Raw genomic sequence first — 25,024 nt, 5'->3', positions numbered from 1 at the left:
ATTATTGACTGACTATAGTTTCCATTAAGGATGCAAAGCTGAGGTCAGCAGCTCATGCTCGTCGTGTTCTCTAATCTAATCACAATGATGCAAATCCATAATCCACATTTCTCACTGCTTTAAATTCGTTAGAATTTCCCAGGAGCACCACTGATCCCAATAATGTGCCAAGACATACCTCCTTATTCGTCTTTTTTATTTGCGTGCGTGTGTTCCCTAACGAATCAGCCCCATTTCCTTTTCCTCTCGGCCTGAGCTCGTCACAGGTTGAGATTACTCATCTGACTTTCCATCCAGCGGACTGTGTGCAAACCCAACAGCTTAGTCACATATGTGTATGCGTGTTTACACAGAACGTTTAGTTCTCTTGTGCATGTGCATCTTCATCATTTTTGTGTCGCGTGTATCCTCTGCAGCGGGCCTCATCTTTTCCTAATTAGTGCGTGATCGATAGCTGGTTGTTGTGATGCTGTGCTCGGCGAGCCGTGTCAGAGCAGGGGAACGGTGACATTTCCGCAGACAGGGATTACTCCGTTGACCTTATTGTTGTGATTGGAATTCAGCCCCGGCTCCCCAAGAGATGGCCTCACCTTGTTCCCACTGTGCATGCCGGGAGGCCCGAGGTTATTTAAAACTCGTTCTTCTCTTTCTCTCTCTCTTCATTACCTCTGCTTCTCACCAGTGGAATATTTACGCTCCTATTTATTCCTTCTTTAATTTCTCAACCTCTTTCTTTTTTTCCACAAGCATGGCTGCATTTTGCCTTTGACTTATTGCCACATCTATGCTTACATGTTTACTGAACTCTCGCTATATTGTTACCTCAACATTATGTCACACAATTTGTAGCTTCTTTCCCAGCTTTCCCTTTCCTTTACGTGTGTAAGTGCGTGCGGGTGTTTGCACGAAGCAACATCTGTGACTTCCTTTTTTCAACAAGCCAGTGCACTTTAACTGGTTAACTCTGATGTGTTCTCAAGTAATCTCCAAATCACACGCAGACAGTCACATACACAAGTATCAAGCATCATACCCCTCCTCCGTTTTTCAGTGTTGCACACAAGCTGCAAGGAACTGTGAGAGGAAAAGGAGAGAGGGAAGTTGTCCTCCATTAACTCTGCTCTTATTCCTGGTTGCTCCATCTTTCTCAATGAGAAGTTATTACACATGCCATTTAGACTGTGTTGTCTGGCACAGGCAGGTAGAGACTGGAAGACAAAGTAAAAAGGGAGCATCACAGCTGAGCAGAGATGATTGCATAGGGGGGTTTCTCATCAACTGGCCTGAAAAGCAATATACCGTATGAATATATGTTGATTTTTGAGCAAACTGAGAGTTTGTTTCTGGAAAGACTTATTGCTGTTTTTTTTTTTTCAAATGTGTTTATGCCTATAGCACCAACCAAATTCCAATCACCTTTATTGTATTGGGGAGCAGCAGAGATTCTACTGAAAAGGTTGACACGTAAAACTGAAACCATATGCAGGGCTATATATCTGTAGTATACTCTAGGTAAGTGTGAGAACATGCTTTTGTAATACTTTTGGAAGACTGCATCTTCTGAACTGAGATTAATAGCAATGTGTCATTTTTAGAAATCCTGCAGGTCATCAGAGGACCATGAGACGCAGTGATCTATTGTTGCTACCATGAACAAAGCATGCACAAGCAACACCCGGCTGCTTCACAGAAACTAAAAACTAAAAACTGCAAATCATGTCATGGACTTCTGATACAGATACAGTAACTGAGCATGTGCTTATTGTGTGGATCCCAATGCTAATACATTATAAAGTTAAATCCAAATACTTTTTTTTGTCTTGATTAACCTTTTTCCACTTCTTATCAAGTTTTGCTTTAAATAATACATTAACTTCTTCATCTCAAATTTTGCGTGTTTTTTATTTACATTTCAGTTTGAGTGTATAACAAGAAGAGAAGGACATGCGTGAATATTGGAAAGGTTTGAATCATGTAATCACGCTCGTTCAGAGGATAATCATTGATTACCACATGCTCAGATTTATAATCCACTTTGGAAGAACCTTTTGCACTTATTGTGTTTCCAGAATGGAAAGCCAGAGTCGCCCATCCTTCTCATGCACCCGTGTATCAGTCTCTCTGTGTATTTGTGCAGGCACAGCGGCTTGTTTGTTTACGCGCATTCAATTCGATTTCACCTGTCGTGATGTCATGTCGACTCATTCCAAGCCCGCGATTCTTGTCTTAGGGGCCTATAGCGGTTGAATGTCAGCGCAGGGTCAATGCCGAAACTGCCAGGTGACTGGCACACACATCAGGCATATGCCGCACAGTGGCACAGTGGCTGCGGGGCTGTGTAATGGAGTGCCAGCAGCAGTTGAGGGTGCAGGTTTGTGGATTAAGTCGCAGCGCTTTGGTTCCGCTGGGAGACATGCAAACCTTTTCACACCTGTTTGATGTACGCCCTGCGTATCAGAGCGTTTTTCTTCTTCCAGCTAACAGAACATCGGCAGCCTTTCACTACGCAGAGGAGAGCAGACAAGAGTGGGAGCTCATTAGTTAGTACATTGGATTCCAGGCAGGGATAATAGTATAATGGTAAATGCAGTGAGCGTGGAGGACAACTGTGGAGCGATGGCAGTAAAAAAAAAATACAGACGCAGTGCTGGAGGGGTGGATTGCAATGGGGCAGCATTTTGCGCCTTGAGAATTCCTCTGTAGCCCCCCCCACCGCTGCCAGCTTAGTGATAACATGCATGAGCAGACCTTAGGTGAAAGAGGACGGGAAGAAAAGGAGCGAGGGAGGATGGGAAAAGCAGGACAAAATTGACAGATTGAAAGGGAGCAAAGTGGTCTGAAAGCCTCCCACACCCCACACCCCACACCCCCCCCCCCATCCTCCACCTCTGTTCCTCACAGGGGGGCCTGCTGAGGATGTTAGTTGTCATTAAAATTGCAGCATGTTCACACAAAACTAACACAGTCAGTGCTGTCTTTCCCTTCTACCTTTTTTCACCTTCCTACCAACACAATTAGCAGCAAACCATAATTCAGTTCATTTACCTAAAAAGTAAGCAATGATTTCAGATGTAAAATAATGTTCACTCCATGTGATAGTTGTAGTAGTTTCAATCATAATCTCCCAGTGAGCTGCTTTGTCCATAAATAAGAAAAATTATGATCCATTTAAGTGGTGCAAAGGGAAAAACTCATTCAAACGACTCACGAGCTGGCTAACATTATGCTAAGTGAAGCAAAGTCACGCACACAGACAAACACACGTGGATGCACATTTTCACCATTAATACTGTATTGATGTGCACCCTATTGTTTAGCCTTTAAATGATTCAACACACTCGACTGCAAGGTCCATTTGCAGTCTCATTCCTTTTGTCGGGGTGGTTATCTCAATATTGGGCTGATGGTCCTTCTGCCCTGCCTCTGCCAGGGAGCTGTAGGCTTGATGCCCTCATGCCTATTTACTCCCAGCACACCCCCCCCCCCCCCCCCCCCCAGCCTGCATAGAGCACCAGAGATAGCACATAGAGCCTGAAGGAGAGAGATGAAGAGAGGTGGAAAATGTAGAATACAAAAGAATACAGAGAGCGAGAAGAATAGGGCCAGTAACTATGAAAAAAGACATGAAAGTGTTTAATTCACAAGCTCTGATGAAGGTGAAATGTGACAAATGAAAGGGAGCCCACGAATAGCTTTGAATGTGGGAAGGTGTGCTCGTCGTGATGGAGGTGAAACGGTCCCCACCAGGTTAACACTGTTAAAATGGCCAAGGTTACACCCTCGCACTCGAGTTCTTGGGCTTTTGGCACGGCCTCTGACAGAGAGTTCATCGCTGCTGGAGTGGGTGCTCACCATTATGGCTCCCTCAACGGCTCAGCCTGGATTGCCTTTTGTATATTATTGCTTTTCAGTCAAGAAAATGTTCAAAGCAGGAGCCATGGGGCGAATTAGTCTTATTTTAGAAGAACCAATCGAAACTTGCCCACCGCTCTGGCTCAGCATCGTCTTAGTCTCAAATATTTGAATTCTGCTGCATCACATTCAAAGCCTTTCTCTGATCATCCGCCCTGCGAATCCACCTGGCCATCGGTTAACACAGCAGAGGTACAAGTACAAAGCCAGAGCAACTTGGGTGTCTGCGGAATGGTTTTATTAACAAATGGCAGATGTAATTACAGAAACAAAACCGTTCTTTCAGCGAAATCTATTCATTGATTCTCCCGTTATCCATGCTCTGTGGTCATGGATTAGCTCTAATCATCGTATTATATAATCCACTTCAAAAGGAAGGCTATTATGATTTAAACTGCTATAATCTGATCTCATTTCCTCCACTGTCTCCCCAATTACTTTATAATTTAGCTAATCTCCGAATGTGTCTTATTTTATTTCTACTTCTAAAGGGGGAGTGTGAATATGCTGCATAATTGATTTGGACTCGGTTAGCTTTGCATTAATTACGTATTTCTGGCACTAAATGTGCATAATAACGTTACCTTATCGTATCTAAGAGAGACAAGAATTTGAAAGAAAAAAAGCATTTATCAAATCTGTAGAAAAAAGAGAAACTGATAAATGCTGTGAGTTTGACAGTGATAGGGCCCATTGAGCTCACAATGGTTTCTTTTTGAATATCTATGACCCCCTGAAGGAGAAAGGTTGTTCAGTTACGAAAGCTTGGTGAAAAACATGGTTGAATAGATCATAAATTATCCAGTTACAGAAAGGGAGCAAATAGACACGGACATGAAAAGTAGTAGTGAGAAGGGTTGTATATTAAACTTGACTCTGAAGTCAAGGATATATAACAGGGTCAGCAGTGTCAAGTGTGTAAAAATGCACCTAATGATAATAGAAAATGATACGCAGGAAAATGAAAATGGCTGCACTTTTGGAAGTGGATTATACATGATATTGGTGTGGCAATCCCAAGATGGAGAGAGATGTTAGTTGCAGCTGAATTAACATAACACGACACGACTTGTATAAAACTGAAAAACAATACCTGGTATTGAAATGGCTTTAGGTAGATGAAAACAATGATTCCCAGGATCCCACAGTGAAAAACACTGTGAGATCCTGGGAATCATTGTTTTGACTGAGAGAGATTTAGCGGCACAGATTACATACTGTGTGTTTAACAACTACCTGTAGAACAGCAGGATTTTCTGATTTAAATATTACAAGAATATTTACCTGTAAGGCGGCAAAAACAGTAGTTATAGTTTATATTACTGTATATTTAATTCTGCAGAAAGAGAAAGGAGCACAGTGAATGTGTTTGTGCGCTCTCCATTGGGCTCGGGCTAATTAGATTACCATGCTTTTTAGGAACTGAGAAAACAATTAGTTAGGCTATTAGCTGAAAGGATGGAGAACAAATCGATACTCACCAAACAAAAATACTATATTAGAGAAGGTGCAATTAATGCAAATTGAACCAAAGACAGGATGTGTCCAAAGTCTGGGATATTACTCAAGAATCACTTCAGGAGACACATTAAATAACACTTTACTCTCTAAAGTTACTACCAGTTGTTGAATGAACCATCACCTGTTAGTGGAAAATACATAGTTACTGTGACAAACAAAGACAGCAAAGATCACAGGTTTCGCATTGGACAGCCTATTGATTGAATACAAAGATTGGTCACATCTAGTCTTCTCATAATTAAACCAGACATAACCTCCTCAAACCAAATAAATATATACCAGATGAAAAGACCCCTTTGGTTGGTTAGACTATACTGAAGATTCAATCTCAAAAACAGACATATTTATCAGGAAATGCGGAGAAAGGTCTTGATAGTCTTTAATATGTGCAATTATATGTTAAAACATTAGCTACTTTAACTGTGCGGTGTAATACCCTCGGCATTAAATACATTACATACCGATATGATACACTGCAGACACAGGACTCACCACCAGGGGGCCGGTGTTCACATGTTCACTGCAACTGTGTGCACAGATTTTTAAATGTGTGTAATAGTCCATGTATGTTTAGGAGAGTGTACTGTAGGCCAACCTTGGCAATGATGTCCACATTGGATGATTCTAAAAGGCACAATTGTGCTCCACAGATTGGCCTTTATGTAGCCAGCTAGAAACTAAGGGCGAAGAGGTCGGGCTGGTGGTTGGGCTTTTGGCATTTCCGACTTTGAAGCCAGCGACAATGATCTTTTGTTTAGTTGTCCTTGCAGGGCGATTTTCCTGCCATCTTTGCAATGATGAGTTATGAAGCCACCGCGTGTGATGCAGAGCTTTCTCACACCTGGCAGGGTGTGTAGAGATCAATAATTGATCTTGGCGTGTGCCACCACCTGCCAGGATCCCTCAGGGTGCAGTAACGTGCATTACCAGAAAGACCAGTGGCACAAACACACACACAGCAACGTCTTTTTCTCCAATTACTGTAACGATGCATACACAACCAACATCAGAAAACGGAGGGGTCACTGAGTCGCTTCACAGCTGATCAGATGTCAGATTGCGGTTCACCTCAATAGCACTTGACCTGAATGACTACACGGCTGCTACTGAGGTCGAACTGTGCCAGCTTCAGATCATCGGTTTGTTGATGCTGAGCTGGTACTGAAACCTGGCAACGCCTCTCATGCCTTTTTTCCAAAACGACCCGAGAGGGGGAATCTTCGCACAGATGTGCCCGTAGGAAATGAATTTGCTGCAAAACTAGAGCACTGACTCCTCCTTTCATAGCAACTCTTAACCAATGTGTCCGTCTTATTCCGGCTTTCCTGGTTTAATTTGCTCCTTAAATCAACTGCATGTTTAGTCGTTTATGAGAGAAGGTGGAAAAACAGCAGGTGCGAGGCCCACTCAAAACACCGGAGAAGTGATCCAATTTGGTGTGGGCAGTAAATCGTTTGGACATCTGCGCACTGCATGAGGCGGAGCTGAGCCCAGGGCAGGGTGGATGCATACCTCTGCCTGCCTGTAGTGCTGACAGAGCACAGAAACAGCCATGGAGGGGGCCAGGCAGCACAGAGAGAGACTTTTGATTGGGACCTGACGCGCTCCATCTCTGGAAGTGATTATTCTATCCAAAGTGGAGGTTTTTTCTGTGCAGAAGTAACAGGGCTGCAGGGAAACTTCAGTAGTGAAAGAAGGAGAAAATAAGTCAGACCCACAATCCATCCAGTCCGTGACCCGACGAGGTCATTTGGAAACAAACACCAAACCGTTACAAAACCTGTCACAGAAAAACCTTCAGGTCTGTCCCTTCACGGTCTTCACGTGTGACCCGTCTTGTGCCTGTCTAGTTGTAACACAACAACAGCATCCTTCATCGCGCGCTGCTTCAAACTGCTGTGAGTAAAGCAGCAACTGGAGCCATGAAGAGTGTGGCTCATACACAGCAGCAACATCACGAGGTCCCGGGGCCTGAAGCCTCGAAGTGACGACGTGTCTCCTGGAAGGGCTCATTGCACAGATTACAAACCCACCCTTCTCTCCCTCTAATTGGCAGAACTGGCTGTGGAGCAAATGGACTCTGGGCCCTGCACCCTTCCACATGATTAAGATCTCCTTCCAGTCGCTGGTCATAATATCTTTAAAAAATGCATTAGGCCTGAATTTGGCTTCCCCAAAAACAGCATGGTCTTTGATTGAATTTAACATATTTCTTATAGATTTTTCATTCGCTCTGCTATATGTATTCATATGTATCCACACTGTATTTGTTTTGGCTAATTAGGCATGTCATCATGATCATTTTCATCGGCACAAGCATGGCCGTAATCACTCCGATTTATGTAGTGATTCAGTCAACATTATCATTAGCAACATTTGCATCTTCATCGCTGTGCTTCTCCTCCTCCTCTCCTGCTGTTATTACTATTGCCTCCCCCCTTTATTGCATTTATCGTTGTTTGTTTCCAGCTCCCACTTTCTTTATTCTCATGGCCATATGTACAGTACATATTCAGATCTTTTCTGTAATTATTGTTTGGTTTCAAGGATTTTTGGTGAATGCTTGGCTGTGTGAAATGTTGTCTTCCACGGAAACAATCCATTTAGTCTCTATAAACCAAGCCAGATTAAGTGAATTTGGAAAGTCTTAAGTCTTTGCCCATTGGGCAATAGGATGCACAGTCCAGACATTATACTGCAGACCTGGTTCCAATTTACTTTAAACTAATAGCTGTGCTTATGTATACATTGGACAAGTTGTTGCTCTCGCAATTCATTTTACACTTTGTTAGCAAGCAAAATTGTTGGCTGACATGCCGTACTGCAGGAAAGATCAATACATTACAGCCAGGTACTGCTGGTGCAATCCAACTCAAGCGCTTCGGTTTGACAGACTGTGTAAAAACCATTAAAAAAAACATGATACGAAGGTGCGTGTCGGTGGTCATCGCACAAATGCGGCTGCCCTTTGTTTCGCTCCTTTTCACTCAGTCATTGGTTTGAACGGAGTAAACTTTCATTTTATCCAGAGAGAAGATTGATGGCCGTTCTAAGTGGGTTGACCACCGTTTCTACTTAGAAAGACGAGTCGGCCGGCCAGTTAAAGAGCCGTCTTCCATTGTGTCCATCTGACATCTCTATTCATCACCAAACAGCCTGTCTCCTGCTGCTGCGGTCTGGAGGCACAGACTGACTTAACTATAACTGACAGAGGTTATGGAGTATTTAAATATATATACATATAGAAAAGGTAGAGTGAGAGAGCGAGAGTGACTGGTTAAGTTAAGCCCTGCAATACCATAGAGGATTTATTTATATTAAAAGACAACATTGACAGGAAAATATCGTTTTTTTTTTAGTCTGTTAAATTTGCAATGGACAGGAATGACCAGGATAAAACCCAAACAAACCCCCTGTGTGTTTCCCAGACAGTAATAGGTTGGTAAATGTAATAAAACAGTAGGCATCACTTTCTTTGAGCCTTTAGTACAAATAGGACTCTTTCCTGGCTTTAGGGAATAAATAGTAAGGATATTGTGTAGACGCAAAAGAGTGTTTTTAGGGGATAAGTTTAAAGATATGCGTGACGTATAAATACCTTTTTCTTGACTGCCAGTTTTTTTTTCATCCAAAGACCTGGGCATTGGGTCTACAGTGTGTCTCATCACCGGGCCGGACGTTTTCCCATCTGCAGGCCGAGTCTTGTGCCACAGTCCTGTTTCGGACGCCTCATTGTCTGTGGTTTTTGTTCGACCCACGTCGTATTTCAGGATGAGCTCTTCCCCTCGACCCCTGAACAGAGAGGGAGAGAGGGAAATGTCGGGAGTTGAATCCTCCAAGGTCAAATTCGGTGTCTCTCCGTTAGAGTTGCTGAGTTCCTGACGAGGCAGAGACAGTTTCAATTTCTCACCAACTGTCAAAGAGCTGCGTGTTTTTTTTTTAAACGCATGTGAGACAGATATAAGCAGAGGAAGATGCTCCACCGGCTTTTTGGTGTTATCGAAGGGCCATTCTTTTCCCCGAGCCTTATCTCTCTGTCAGTAATGGGCCTTCAGTGATTCCTTCCCAGATAGCGGCTGTGGATGGACTGTTAGGCACACAGATAGAGCAACGCTTTTCCCAATACTGTGGATCTTCACCTGGCAGTTTTTCCACTTGTTCCTGCCCCTCGGCGATTGGTAAATCCCATTGAATGGCAGCTTGACAGACGCTTCACCTCTGCCTCTCGACAGATTGGGTGTTGGAGGGGGAGGGGGAGGGGGGGGGGGGGGATGCCTTCGTAGGGCACGGTGAACTCGCTTTGACCACCCTTTCAATCAAAAGTAAAGTCATCTCTTCCAGGTGTGAATAAGACGTGGGTTTTACCAGCTTTGAAGTAGCGCATCATGGACATCTTCATACGGCGCGCCTGACTTTAAAGCCTGTTGCTGTTTTTATTATTTCACAGGAGCAATTCACTGCGGGGAAGGATGCTGCGTCAAAAACTATTTTCATTGAGCTTCGACACCGAAGGGAAATGCAAACTTCAAAGGACGCACACTGTGTCCGTGCATGTATGTGTGGAACAGTGGCATAAACAACATCGCCCTCCTGTTGACAAGTTAATGATCAGTCCATGTCTGTCTGACATGTTATGGCAATAATTAATTGCCTGGTGAGCATATGAACTTTAAAATCCTCCCACTGTCTCCAAGATAAAAAAAAAAACCTGAAAAAGTAGCTTATCCTCCTCAGAGGGATTCAGTACGAGTCGCTGTACTTCACAATGACCGATTAATGTCCTCGGGAATTGTGAAGAAAACGCAGAGGGTAGGAGTGGAAGGGCTGATAAGACAGTTGAAAGCAGTGGCAGCAGGGGGGGGGGGGGGGGGGGGGGCGATAGGCTGGACTCCTGCTGACTTCTCTTTGGGGAGAGCGCTGTCCCTACTGTAGTGTAGGGAGAGGCTCAGCCAGGGGTCTTTGAAGAGCGCGGCTCTGTTGTCTCATGGACGGGGTTTGTCCTTTTGTGCTGCTTTTATCGAACCATCGCACAATATCTGAAATCTAGGCTGAGCCACGGCCGGCGGCGCGCAGGGGGGGGGGGGCGGGGAGGTTCCACGGCGAAGCCACTTGAAGCACAAGGCAACGCTGTGTTTTCCAAATGTTTGTGCTCGAGAGACGCAGATCCAATTTTTAATCATAACGCTTATTATACAAAAGCTTTGGAGTGTGTTTTACTCCTACTGTGGACGACATTTGTTTGTCACTAACATTTAACTTGATCCCCTATCACGAAATATGTAAATTACCAGCTGTTGCAAAAGGGAGCAGAATGCGACATGAAGATATCATACCGTGTTGGTGTTAACCCCTCTTCAGTTCTGACACTACAGCTGCCATCTGTGTGTGCGCTTGTGTTCGTATGTGTGTGTACACTCATATGTCTACTACACTTGCGGGGTGTTTTTCCAGTGAAAGCAATACGAAATAAATTAACAACATAATTCCAACACATATGCTGTCTATGATCAGTGGATTATCAATATATCAACCGGAGAATTTAATGCATGCTGACTAATCAATACTTGATGCAGTTAATAATATTCTCCGTTTTTTTTGGCCAAAGTTGGTTTTCCAAAGCTGTAGTGTGTGGTTGGTTGTACTGAGTTGAATTAGAGAGGTTAATTACAAAACTAGCTGAGATGCAGAATGCCAGGAGTGTTGAAGTTAACCTTTATTGGTGTATAGATTGTGAGCTCGTCAGGACCTGTTGAGGATTTATGCCGCTCTGGTGATCTAATACGGAAGTCTCCAAGCAGTATGTGATGTTTGATGTGTGCCCTTTGTTCTTTAGAACAATGCATCTTTTGTACATTGAAAAGTGGTCTTTATAATTTTTCACTGTTGTGCTCACCTTTAAATGCAACCTGCACCTGCAGGGCTTCAAATGTAATAGCTGTCAAAATAATATGTATAATAATGTAACTCTGATGAAAATGATGCTTCTTTTGAGTATGTGGAGCAAAACGCTCGAAGGTACCAGTCAGAGGTTGGGACACGTCAAGTTTGTCTTTGTTTTATTTCATGTTCATTTTATTCAAATATATGTATTTAAAATAAAACCACCACATAGCATCGACACTATGTCTCTCACTCCCTCTCCTTGCAGGGTCAGTGGGTGCAGAAGGCTGGGCTTTAAGTGGTGTTCTGTCGTCACTTTCTCCTCCGAGCTGCGGTCTGCGACACAGAGAGACGGGAGACAAGCACAGAGCCCGAGGCAGCAGCATGCGGGCTTTGCGCTTAGTTGCGAGTCTTGTTTCTTAGGTAATAACCGAGAAGTTAAAGCGGCCTGGTTGTGTGAAGAGGAAGAAAAAAAAAACCTGTGAAAGCAGGTCCACAACATAAAGGGGAGGGGGGGGGCGCACTTTACTTCCGAGCGTCTTTATTCCCCACTTGACGGCGGTGGGAGCGAGTGAACGCGCGCAGTCCGGACCGGCTTGGGCATCCCCCTCCCCGCGAGCGCGTCTGTGTGTGTGCGCGCTCGCGCCTGCCTGTGCGCGTGTGCGTGCGTGCCCGGGGGAGGGGTGGAAAGAAGCGGCGTGGACCTGCTGCGATTTCGAGACACACATCTACGTTATTGCGTCCAATCCGGACGAGCAGCGACGCACAGGCTGCGGTCGTCTCCTCCGTGGAACGGGGCTACCCACTCCAGAGCGATGACTGTGCCCAATGATCCACCGGCTCTCCGTGATCCCTCAGCCGAAGCCAGACGCTCCGACACCCGCCCTTAAAAAAAAAAAAAGAAGAAGAAAAAAAAACACACGCTGCCGTGAACGCAAGTCGGCACCGTCGCCGTGGTCTTAACAGCTGGGATTTGCACTTTACGATGTCTTGAGACGCGACGTTGAGGGGGAAGCTGCAACGATGATGACAGTGAGTATCGGCTCGTTTAAATGGCGCGGATGTTGCATCAGGCTACTTTTAGCTCGCGGACGGTGTGATCTAACAATTCATTTTTGGCCCACCATTGCGTCTGCAAGGGGGGGGGGGTGGCAGTGTGGTCACAGCTGTTGTGGCTGTCATTCTCAGTGCCATGGTGAGGTATGGGCGTTTCTGTCCCCGCCGTTGCCCGGAGGGGGGGGGGGGGCTGTGGGACGGGGGGGCCGAGGGGGGTAGATATCCCGTTCCTCCTGGGACTTTTTTTCGGGGCGGTTTATGAATGACAAACTGAAGAGAAAGGCACGCGTGCCATTCGAATGAGCTTAAACAACGCGCGTGTCCCGTCAGGATGTGAACCCTCCTGTAACATGCGACTGTCATGCGTGCAGAGAAGGCCACTCGGCAACGGCAAACACGCAAAAAAAAATATACTGGGCGTGTTATGCGGTGATGCCACCTCCGAGAGACACGCGCGGGCAGAGTTGTCGGGCTACTCCGGGACATAAATGAAACGCCCCCCTAGACGCCCGCCCGGGCTGCGGGGTGGGGACCGTTGCCGCTGTCAATTTGCATGTATTTCGTGGCTAAATCCAGCCTGAACTGTCTGCGTGCGCTTCGGTTAATCCCACAACGGATCAGCTCTGCCGCTCCTCTCTCTCTCTCTCTTTCTCTTTCACACACATAAACACCCACAGGCGCACTTTAAATGATTAGGCCTACATTATGTTTAATCGGGCTCACGTGACCATCATGTATTGAAGCGATCATATTTATTGGGAACGCCAGTTCTGTTTTGATGCTGCACAAATCTGGATTATACTTTAAAAAAAAAAAAAAATTAAAAAAAGGATCGGTGACCGGGGACCCGAAACGCGATCGCAGCTCTGATTCTCCGCTTCTATTAAGAGGGGGAAACTCCACCCGGTTCCTGAATCCGGGCTTTAAGGCACTGGGAGGGTGATAAAGGTGACGAGGTGACAGGCTGGGTGGCGCACCTCAGGGACTGGTGACGGTGTGCCGCGCGTCTGATGAGCACATCGGTAAGGGGTGTATTCTATTGTCTGACCCGTGATAACGTATTTAAACCTAAACCAAATACTTTACACATAATCGCGAACGCAGCACTATGCTATAAGTAGGCTGGTCCCCTTTCAGTTGTAGATCCACTTGGGCTCTTGGAGTTTTTCGGGGTGAAAACCCATGAAATGTGTTGAAGAATTATGTGTAGTAAGAGAATATAGAATGCTGCACATTGCTTTTTCATTTTGACACTGTTCTAATTCATATGTAAGTTATTAATAGTCAAAGCAAAGCAATTCCATTTGTCACCGATACTGTTCAAATAACATTGAAAAATAGTTTGAAATTACGATGACTTGCAAAGGCCAAACAAGGCTGTGCAGCAAGGGGCCATCTTCATCATAGAGTGGGTCTCAACGCCATTTGGTAGTCTCCAAATTGATGAGTCTTTTGCCCAGTGCTTTAGATATTTTCTGAATTGTGCTTTGACATCACCAGCCGGGCCAGGTCTGGTTTAGTAGCCACACTGAAAGCTTATTATAATTAGGATGACATCGTAGCATTGCAGTTTCTCCCTCTTGAGGCTGCTGCAAAACTACTATAAGTCCTCTAAACCAGCAATTAGCAGTCCTCATAATTAATTCCCTTTCCCAGAACTACTCATAATGTGTGTCACGTAGGAATATGTCGTTAATGTCTCTTGCTGCTTCCTTGCTTTTCATTAACTTTTAAAAATGTTGCTAGGCACTAATGCCCTCCTGTGGAGAAAAAAGACCAATAACTCTGCAAGATACGGCTCAGGTGAGATGGAGATTTGTGGAGGGTTGTAAACAACGTGGACGTTTTCATTAGCTGTGAACTAATCAGTGAGCCGGTGATTGGGGCTCTGCGGGGGGCTGCGGGGGCAGGCAGTCAAGGTTAGACAATAATTCTGGACTCACAGTTTGGTATTGACATGTCAGTGTCACATACTCCCGCCCCTCCCGTGTCTTGTTCCTGTGGTGTTGCAGATGTAGCTGTGGGTGGTGGGATTTCATTCTGACGCATTCACACGGACAACGCGTTCGTTGTGTCTGTCAAGTGTTGCACGAGCCCACACACACACACACACACACACATACACACAGACACATAACAATTCACCAGAGGAATGTCCGATCAGTAAGCATAGTCAAGTAAGCCCGAGAAGCTTTGGAGCAGTGCAGGTGTGCAGCAGACGGCGAGTCGAAGAGGGACTGGGATTTGCAGAGAGGAAGTTCTTTGTAGTCGCCGGTCTCGAAACACCAAATTAGGAATCTGAATCCACACATTTCCTGAAGTTCTGAAGTTATAATTTTCCTTGTCTCCTTCCCTCTCTTCTCTTTCTTGCTCTTTGCACGTGCCTTTCCTCACTTTTTCCCTCTGTTCCTTTGTCCCTTCAGGACTACCGGGAGGATGGCATGGACCTGGGCAGTGACGCCTCCAGTCGCTCCAGCTCAGAGTCCAACTCCAACAAGGTCACACCTTGCTCCCCTTGTCTTGACCTGGCTAACTTGGAGGACTACAAATCCTCTCCCTCTCCAGATCTGGTCACCTTAGACGACTATGAGGAGGATGAGGACTACCAAGAGTATAAGAAGAAGGTGATCGAGGAGTGGGAGAGTGAGTATGGAGAGGACTACGCCTCTCCGCAGCCTCCTGGTCAAGAGGAAGGCGGAGGAGGCCTTGTGGGGGTCGACGGCCTTGGCGAAGGCTATCGGAAGGCCGTGAACAGTCGCAGCCTCGCTGAAGAATTCCAGGATGTGAAGCCCGTCCCACCCCTTCCTGCCTCCGGCGGGAGCACTGCCACCTCCGCTGCTGCCGTCCCAGAGGAACTGAAACAGAACGGCAATCTGATTGTGCCCCGGAGCCGCCAGCTCCCTTCCCCCGGTGCCCCACAGGGGGGCACGGGGGCCTCCAGGCCCCGCCACCGCAGCGCCAGCCAATGCAAGGGAAGCCGCAGCACTGGCGGCGGGGGTGCCGGCAGTGCCGGAGGAGGCAGTGGTGGGACTAGGGGGCGGATGAGGGGACACAAAGAGGCGGAGGGTGTAGAGGAGGAGCCGCTGCCCACCATGGACTGGGCCGCCCTGGAGAGACACCTGGCTGGGCTGCAGTGCAGAGAGCAGGAGAACCAGAACCTCAACCACAACCAGAACCACAACATGGGCAAGACCGCCTACACCTCGGTAAGTGGGGAAGGATTTCTGGTTTTCTTTAGGTTCCATGTGGGTTTCTCTGCTTGTGTGTGGGTCAAAGGTTACATGGGGCGAGGTTAGCTGGAGCAAGGAAAAGGGATTAGTCGGCTAAGCGCTAAGCTATGTAGCTATTAACCTGACCGCCATGCAGCTCGGGGCTACATAGACTCGGGATTCAATGGTACAAGCAGTGATTGTTATTATTATTCGTTTATGACTTTGGACTTCAGCAAAGATGTGTTGCTGGCCCTTCAGTCTCCTGTCAGTTGAATGCAATCTCAAACCGGCCTGTGCTTTGCTGCAGCGATGCGTTTTCTCTGCCACAGGAGGTCAGTGTTGCCTTGACATTCTGCAGATTGCTTCTGCAGGCCTTTCATGCCACCCAGCAGTGGCAGCAGTAAAGGCTGCTATGATTCACTTACGATCTCATGAAACTCCCACTTGAAACCGCTGTCTGTGGGTCCAAAAGGGTGGAGCCTTATGAATGTGTAGGAAGGAACGGGAGAGAATTGTTTACAGCAGCCGCGGTTTCAGTGCAGACGCTGAGCTCTAAGTGAGGGCAAATGTGTGTTTGAGAATTGGGGGATTTAGGCTCTCTTTTGGTATGCGAGCACATGGACCTTATCCTCAGTGCACACAGACAATGGCTGCAGCTTGTGTCCATTGTGAGTGTGTTGTGTGTCTTTGTCTGTCTGTCCCGGAGGCCCCCCTCTGTCTCCCTAAGGCACGTCAGGAATGCAGTGGTAGAAGTGGGGGGTGAGAGGAAGGAAAGAGGGAATAAAGGACAGGAAGATGGTATCTTTAGGACCAGGCAGTTCGGAGTCACGTGGATGTCTGTGCGTCAATGTTCATTACCTGCTGTCCATCTTAAATGAGAAGGTCACCTCCTGGCTTGCTGTTGTCTGAGAAAAAAATATGCTCTCTCTCTCTTTCTCTCTCTCTCTCTCTCATACCAGCCCCCGCCCCCCCCCCCCAACCCCACCACCACCATAGGCAGCGGGCTTTGATACTGTGATATAATTGAAAAAAATCTCTTGAAAGAGAGTCTCTGTCTCCAAATGCAGCCACTATCTTCTTCTGACACACATACACACCCATTCACAGACTCTCTCTTTACCACATGTGGTGTCTCACACACTCTAAGCCTGCTGTGGCTGATAGCCTGGTCCTGATGCTGATAAAGTGCCACAGCTCCAACTGTCTCTCTCGATTACAAGTGAAAAAAAAAAATCCTGAGAAAAACCAGGCCTCACATTTTGATGGCCTGAGTTGATAAGAAACTCGAATTAGACGTGTAATCCCTTCTAAACTGCAAGCAGAAGAGATATACCGGAAAAGAGTGGAGGCACAAGCTAATATCCGGGGCAATCTCACTCTTAAAATCACATGTGGGCACTTGTTACTTTTATAGAGGGATGCTCAATCATCCAATCCATCACTGAACACCTGACATGTCATTTGACCTTTTGGTTTGTTCAATCCCATCTGTGAGCCTTCACATGTGGTAAAAGAGGACAATGCAATAATATTGACCCTTTGCTAACCTGCTGAAGATTGCTCAAAAGTAGTCAATTTAGGAACTGAGGCATTCCTACAAGAAATCCTCGGTGTCTGTCTACGTCGGGGGGCATCTGAGCTTCATACTTCTGAAATTTGAAGGACTTAGCAGACACCCTGGAGGAAAAAGGAGGCTGGTGCTTTTAAAATGTTGTTAAATATTTAGACGTCCTCTCAGACGGGAGCCAGCAGCGAGATGATGCGTGTGTTCATGTGTGGAGGGGTCTGTCTGTCTGTCTGTCAGATGTTGCTCGGGACCGGAGGGACGGATATGTTCATGCTTCAGTAGAGCTTCAAAAGCATCTGTGCTTTCAGAAGGACGAGACGCAGTGAAGCTCCAAGCTAAATAATCTGTTGTGTGGCTCAGTGTCTGGAGACCGCTTCAGCTGGTCTCTACTCAGAGGCTGCACACAGTGCCACATACACACTTGTTGTATGGAGGAAAATGTTAAAATATGGATGGAGTGAAAATGAGCTTTCGACCTGTTCCTTCAAACTGGTCATCCTGTCCCCGTTTCCATGTCAACGGCACCTATTGCACTCTGGGGCCTGTTTGGTCAACGACAGGTTTGAATTATAGATGGGGAGAGTTTGTGGCCGTTTGACTAGTTTATTTAGCTACATACACAGCAAAAGTTTGACATTTAGTTAAATGCCTTCATTCTCTTATTTGCAAAGAGTGAAATAAAAAGAATGCTTAGTATCGTATTATAAAGCTACAGCCAGCAGTGCTCCATAATTATCACTTTACATCATTTTTGTTTATTCAAAGTGTGAACAGGACAAGTTCAGCTGAGGGCCAGTCATATCACTTTCACAATTAAGACAAATGTCAAACTATTTCTTTGCATTTGACATTACAGAGACATCACTTTGCACTTTGTATGTGCTTTTGGTCTATTTGTAGATTAACACTAGCTATTCTGTGCCATAATAACCCTCACTTATTCTGGATGTTATATCACATCAGTGCAGGTGTGTTTAGTTTGGGCGTGGTACTTTCTGGTTGCTGTAATTTCCTCTGGCTTTTGGGATCAGGAGGATTAACGGGGATGAGGGGAACGCTGACCTGTTTTATGGTCTGGAGTCTGGAGCCGCGTGGCAGAGAGGGGCCCACAGGAACCTCAAGTACACTAAGCGTAACACTAGCCTTAAACCTTCCGTTTAGCCCTGCAGCCCCGAAAGGCAAACAATAATATTATTCTTCTGAGACAGTCTTGAGTTGGAAAGGACAGAGATGTGGTCAGAATACATTTATTGTCTATACGCATAGAATTTACTGATATTTTTAATTAAATCCAGGCCCACCGGCTACTTCTATTTCAATCTCAGAGGGCACGCACCTAGTCTCACACAATTTAAAAACACCACGTGGGCAAACTGTGGTTTTGTAGGATTGGGCCTGTTCTGAGACCTGCAGTGCCACTTCCACTTAAAAGGGGTAACGAATATAAATCACCTTCACACGCGTCTATATTTATCCACTAATTGTACACATCTGGACCCGTTGATTATGAAAACTGTTGTGTGTCCTTTCTATTTCTGGAAGAGGTTGAAGTCAAAGATGATTTACAATTTTTAACCAAAACCTTTTTTTACACCTTGTTTTTTTTCTTTTTGTAAATGTGATGTGATATTATTTAATTATTTTAATTAGAAACAATTTCCAATAAAGCCACATCAAATATTACATTTGTAATCTTTGTTAGAACAGAGCGGATTTGATTTAAAAAAAAATCCCCATTTGGATGGAAATCTATGTAATTGGAAAGTGCTGCTCAAGCACACAATACAAACAATGAAAAATACCAGAACCCCGGTCAGGATTATAGAAATGTGGAGTGTTCTGCACGAGAAAATAACTCAATAAGAGGATAAGAAAGAAGCAGAGCGGTTAGAGGGAAGAGCATGTTGGTCTCACTCTGTGCTCCACTAACTACTACCTTCACCCTGTACTTAGACTGTGCCACGTAAAGCCAGTAGGCTGTAGGGAAGGAGAAGAAAGAATTCCTTTGAGAGTCAGAGAAGTCCTGAGAGGAGCTATGTTGGGAATAGAGAAGGAGTAGACGACTAAAGTAGCTACACTTGACTTAGATCTTCCGTGGGAAAGCAAAATAGGTTGAGTTGGAAGTTAAAAGAGCAGCAGATTGATGGGATCAAAACAAACCTGTGGAGGAAGACAGAGGGGAAAAAAGGGTTTGTGGGGTCAAAGGTACGGTTTACATGAAGACGGCAGCGAGCGTGGAAGGGCGGAAAGTTGCAGGAGTAGATAGCCGGCCACGTAAATGTGGGCGGGAAGTGGGAGGATGTCTCAGAGATGGGGGGCGGGGCTTAAGCCAGGTGTGGAGAGACTTCTGAAGGCTCCGGTGTCTGGTTCAGCCCTCGAGGCTTAACCACTGCCCATTGTGTGTGGGTAGGTGTGTATGTGTGTGTGTGTGTGTGAGTGCATGTCTGTGCCGGTACCAGCTGAAACACGCCCGGCCCTCACATCCGACACACACACTCTCCTTACACACACACAGACTTCACCGACTCTGCTCTACAGTCAGTTTTCTGTCTCCCGTTCAGTCTACACACGCACACTCTCACCTCACTGAATCAAAGGATATATTTTTTCTTTTCATGGTACCTTGACAGTCCGCTGCGGTTGGAAAAAGATTTTTTTCTTGTTTTTATGAGTGAAAGGGTTTTTCATCTCAGCTCAACCTTGGATTCCTCACAGCAAGTCGGGCACTTAACTCAGGTAAAGCAGGATCTGAAATGTGTAGGTCTGCCTTCTGTCAGGTGTGTCAGACCCCTTTCAGCATGTAATGTACACGTGATGTGTAGCCAAACCACAACTAGTTTGTGTTCAATGTTAGATCAATCGTTTGACAAAAAGGTTGCTAATTTAATTGTGTAACAGGGCGCTACATTCCTCTGCTGTGACATGTTGTCTTTTGAGTTCGTATGAAATAGAAAAGTTAAATATGTTGAGAACGGGGAGATAAAGTAGAGCCAGCTGCACATCTGTCAATGCATCTCAGTTTTCTCAGAGCTAAGATTCAATTTGACCCTTTAACAAAGAGCAGGTTCGTGCTGGAAGGACTCTGACCATATGGCGGTTGCAACTTCTTGGAAGCCTTCTATTTTTTTCCCACATTCTGGCAAAGAAAGAACATCTGCAAAAATGACATCCACACGTATTTGAATATGCAAATCTTCTTGTTGTACACCTACGTTGAAAGTCCATTTTACTTTGAGGTGAAGAGAAAGATTTAGCAACACAATGAAAGAGACATGAAAGAGACATGAAGGATCAACATTTTTTGTGATGCCTCGTGTCGCCTCGGGTCTTCTGTTAGAAGCTACTCTTTCACACCTGCTTCAACAGTCTGCACACACAAGGATTCAGGAAACAAGCAAGCTGTCCCATCCAAAAACTGTTTTTGAAGACAAATCTGTTTACAGTTTGTTGTTCTGTACCCACAGAGAACAAATTGAGAATACAGGTTAGGCTTAAGGAGAAAAACATTTGAACCAACTACCTTTTTAAAGGGTGCAATACAGCATTGACATAGCAACAAGCAACTATCATCTTAAGGCATACTGGATTAATGTTTACCTGAGCAGAGAGTTATGTTGAGTCGGCTCTGTAACTGTTAACATATATCCGCCAAATGTCACCAGATGGCCAACTATCCCTTTTGTGAGTCCGGTAGCAATGATTTACATGTAGTAGTGCTTGTTGGTGAAGGGTACTCCTCAATGACGAGTCGATGGCCTTCAACGGTTGTTGAAAAGGTGGTCTGCTGTGCCATGTTTTGTCTGGATCTGGATGTGATAGACCTGCTCGCTGTAAAATCACCAAATACTATAGGTCATCGAGTTTGACTCTCATGAAACTGCTCTTATCTGGTGTCAAAGTACAGTATCATCAGCTGCCAGATTTTCTCTCCTTGTCTGCACACGTAAACAAACACATGTATTGATGAGTGAACATGATGCTATAGGTGTGGATTAACTGACACATACACCTACTATGTGGTCTATTGAGATGGATTAGACCTACACTAGTGTGATAAGTCATGTCATCGAGCAAGCCTAAAGCATTGTGGGTAAATCAGATAAAGATGCTGCTGTGATTGGAGATACAAAAGCTGTGTTTCAGGTGGAAGGACACAGCCCACAGCGACGCATTCTGCTGTTGGTCTGCTTCCTCCCACAAACACTCCCTCTCTCTGATTCACTCAAACCGTGACTCACCAAAGCCCGAGAGTCAAACCCCTCGTCAGCATGTCTTGTGTCCGCTCATATCCTGTTCGCCATTGGAAGTCAGCTCAGGCTCATGCCCCGTCTCAAGCTCATTTTTGATACCCGGTTGCCAACCTCCACCTCCACCTCCTTCTTCACATTCCTTCCCCTTCTCCTCCAGACGCCCCCCGTTGTTCACAGCCATTCCCACTCCTGTTCCCTGCTAATTGTCCTCTTCCTCAAGCTGTCGGGAAGCATTATGGCCTAATGTTCTCAGGGCCAAGATACAGCAGGAGAATATTATACCCCCCCCCCCCAGGTCCCCCTCTCCACCCTACGAAAACTATCAAAGCGGCGCACAGGCCTTGAGTGGCAGAGCGTGCTGTGGAGGAAATGTGGATTTACGTAGCAGTGAAGAGACGGCCTCTAATGTTATAGCTTCGTGTCAGTCTTCATTCTGCACAGTCACTACAGAGCAGAGCCCAATACACACACACACACACTATATAAGTAAGAACAGGGCCGAGATAAAACAAAAAACAAGGTCCATTGTGAGGAGGCAACAAAAAGAGGGTTTATGTTTTTCAAGTTTAACCTCTTGTCCTTCCTCTCTTTCGGGGGAAATAAAGGGTTAAGTCAGACAGACCTGTGGGTGGGATGTGTGCGTGGATGGCTTGTTTGAGTGGAGCCGAAACATGAACCTCTAGTCTCCTCTGCTCCTAATGACAGTGTGTGTGTGTGTGTGTGTGTGTGTGTGTGTGTGTGTGTGTGTGTGTGTGTGTGTGTGTGTGTGTGTGTGTGTGTGTGTGTGTGTGTGTGTGTGTGCGCGTGTGCGCGAGTGGGGAAAGACTTGGAAATGTGGGTCGAGAACTTTATGTATTTATAACTGGCTAAAAATACAAGCCATGTTTAAATCCCGTCTGCACACCCACACGCTCCCCACAAGCCAGGAGTGTTCTAGCCATCATTGTGTTATATAAGCATTTGGTCTTTGAGCGTGTGTGTGTGTGTGCATGTGTGTGTGTCCGTGTCTATAACAGAGAGGGAGAGAGAGGGGGAATTGGTGCCAGGTCATGCAGAGAGCTTCATCTGTTGCTGTAGGACACCTCAAATACTCATAAAACAAGAATAATCATTCCATCAGGATGAAATAGCAGCTATTTTACTATCAAATTCTAGAAATATTTTCTTTTGTCCAAACAAACGTTTGAATATATTTAGTTTATAATGAAATAACAACCAATAAAAGCAGAAATTCTTTATATTTGTGATAAAATACATATATTTTTATTGAAATAAATAATAATTGGTTGTTGATTAATAGGCTACAGATAACCGACTAAACTGTAGAATAAACAAATACTTGTTTTTTCTCCGGACTAATCCTAGTTGTTTTCAACGTTTTCCTGTTGCGTTCACCAACTTTGTATTTGTTGTCACGACAACAACAGGCTGTGTCTGAGCCGCTCAATTTTCACTGTGACTCACTACTTCTGCTTCAAATCGTCATGTGTAATTGGCGGCCGCGTAACCATTTACTCAGTAGCTCGACACATTTGTTGTGATGCATCTAAAAATGTGATGCATACATTCATGCAGCCTAGTGGTTCTCAGCATGCTCAGTCTTTCCACCCCCAACTGCAGCCATGTAGTCCTCATTAGAAGAACCTCTGGTGGCTGAGCACACCCACCCACACACACCCACACACACACACACACACACTCACTCACTCAGATGCACTCCCTGGCCTTCCACATGGCTTCCTCCCTGTCAGAGGGAGCTCATTACCGCCAGAATCCAGCCGTCACACTGAGCCAACCTGCTTTGCTATGCATTGTTTTTTTTTACACTGGCACCAAATGTCAGCTCACTAAAAGCATGTGTGCTCTCATTCCTCCGGCTGAGAGGGCGCCAAAGGGAGAAAGGGGAAACGAGAATGATTGAGAAGTGTGGTGAAAAGAAAGCAAGTGCAATACCTGTGACAGGCCAGGGCGAAGGGGAAAATGACAAAGAGAGGGGGGGGGGGTGAAAGCTGTTGTTTTGTGTTTCCTTGAGCTACACAGGTCACCCCGTGTTTGAGAAATAACAAATGACATATAATCAGAACCATGTCATTACAAAAAAGAAGATTACAGTTGAAAAAATGTGTTTTTCTTAATTTGATTAATTCTAAATGCAGATTATGTTCTTTTTAATTTTAATAATATTCACATAACATATTTTTAATATAATGTTTTAAGGATTTTCTTTTTCTTTTATTGCTTATTTAAAAAGGGAGAAGCCCTTTTTGATTAGTGCTCCTCTTTCGTTACATCATCAGTCTTCCATGTAGCCTTTAAAACAGCAGCAGCACAAAAAAATACAAAGAAAAGAGCAAAATGTTGTTTGTTTGCATTGAAAATATTTGAGGAATGAATGTTTGTGGGAATTTTTTGCATCCATTTTTTGTATAAAGTGCAACATGTTCAGGTACCCAAAAGTATATAGATTAGAATTGTTGTAATCCGATGGAATATGTTACTGACCACAGAAATTGCCCTGGAAATGTATTTACTAACTGACTACGTTTTAGAGTAATCTGACCAACTGTGTCCACAGGCCACAGCATCATTTCCATGTCTCCACCCCGTTAGTAGAGAACAGTCGAATGAACCACCATCACCATGTTGCTCTCTCTGTTATCAGTGATTCATAATTAAGGAATCATTATTTGTGTATGCATCTATAAGCATGCCCTCGGCGGGTTAAACACACAGAGCTGCTCATGAGGCTCAGGGATCAGAGGATGAGACGGGCCGCTCCAATGCTCCATATGCACAACAACACACAGCGAGAGAGACACACACACACACACACACACACACACACACATAGCGGCAATCTTCCCACTCCGCGCTGGAGTAAATGACTATATAGCTGTAAAAGTTTGGCACTAAAGTCAGCATAAAGCTATATTTTAGCAGAAAGACAAACAAACTCATATGTGTCATATTCTGGTCAGCTTGTGCAAGGCCTGAAGGCAGTCTGTTCAGCTGTCAATCTTGGTTCTGAATCTTCTGTGTGCTTCTATCGTTATTTAGTCTGGCTAATAGTCACATCACTAGATAATAACAGCCACACATACATTCTGGATAATGTCAGGGGTCCTTTGCCCTTCTGCTGGGGATAACGAGGGGCCGTCTCCACCTGTGCTTTGACTCAGATCGTAACCTTGACAACCGTGTGAAGGTCAGCAGATTGGGGGGGGGGAGGGAATGGAGTTACTGCTGCCATGGTGAGAGAGGAAAGATGATGGGGGGGTGGCGGTTACGTGGACTTGCATCAGTCTGCATGTACCTCAAAAAGACGTAGCAGTTGTACTCAAAAGGGAGAACCCGCAAGCTTTAATGCGTCCCAAATGATCATAAAGACGGTCAGTTTAGGAAAGTTTGGGGGAATTTATACTTGGATCCCAATTTAGATTTAGATGGTGGATTTCCTTGAGCACTTTTTTTAATGACTAATAGTGGAAACAACTCATTCAGCACACAGCAGAAACACAGCAGCACAGCATATATATATATATATATATATATATATATATATATATATATATATATATATATATATATATATATATATTAGGGCTGTCAACATAAACGCATTAATC

General features: G+C 45.0%; 1 protein-coding gene across 3 annotated transcripts in view; it reads left to right on the top strand.

The window, feature by feature from the left end:
- LOC119226383 (schwannomin-interacting protein 1) overlaps window positions 1-25,024 on the top strand; it is a 153,049-nt gene that overhangs the window by 108,255 nt on the left and 19,770 nt on the right. Inside the window, exons 1-2 of one of the 3 annotated variants that reach the window (XM_037484446.2) lie at window positions 11,930-12,345; window positions 14,793-15,575. In XM_037484446.2, coding sequence (XP_037340343.2) covers window positions 12,337-12,345; window positions 14,793-15,575 — 792 coding nt within the window. In that variant the 5' untranslated portion in view covers window positions 11,930-12,336. Of the gene's footprint in view, window positions 1-11,929; window positions 12,346-14,792; window positions 15,576-19,685; window positions 19,885-25,024 lie in introns of those variants that run through there. The other 2 variants (XM_037484359.2, XM_037484533.2) reach the window with 2 other exon arrangements.

Source organism: Pungitius pungitius, chromosome 3, assembly GCF_949316345.1.
Source record: "Pungitius pungitius chromosome 3, fPunPun2.1, whole genome shotgun sequence".
In the NCBI taxonomy this organism is placed as follows: domain Eukaryota; kingdom Metazoa; phylum Chordata; class Actinopteri; order Perciformes; family Gasterosteidae; genus Pungitius; species Pungitius pungitius.
This window is presented reverse-complemented; position numbering and strand designations above follow the sequence as displayed.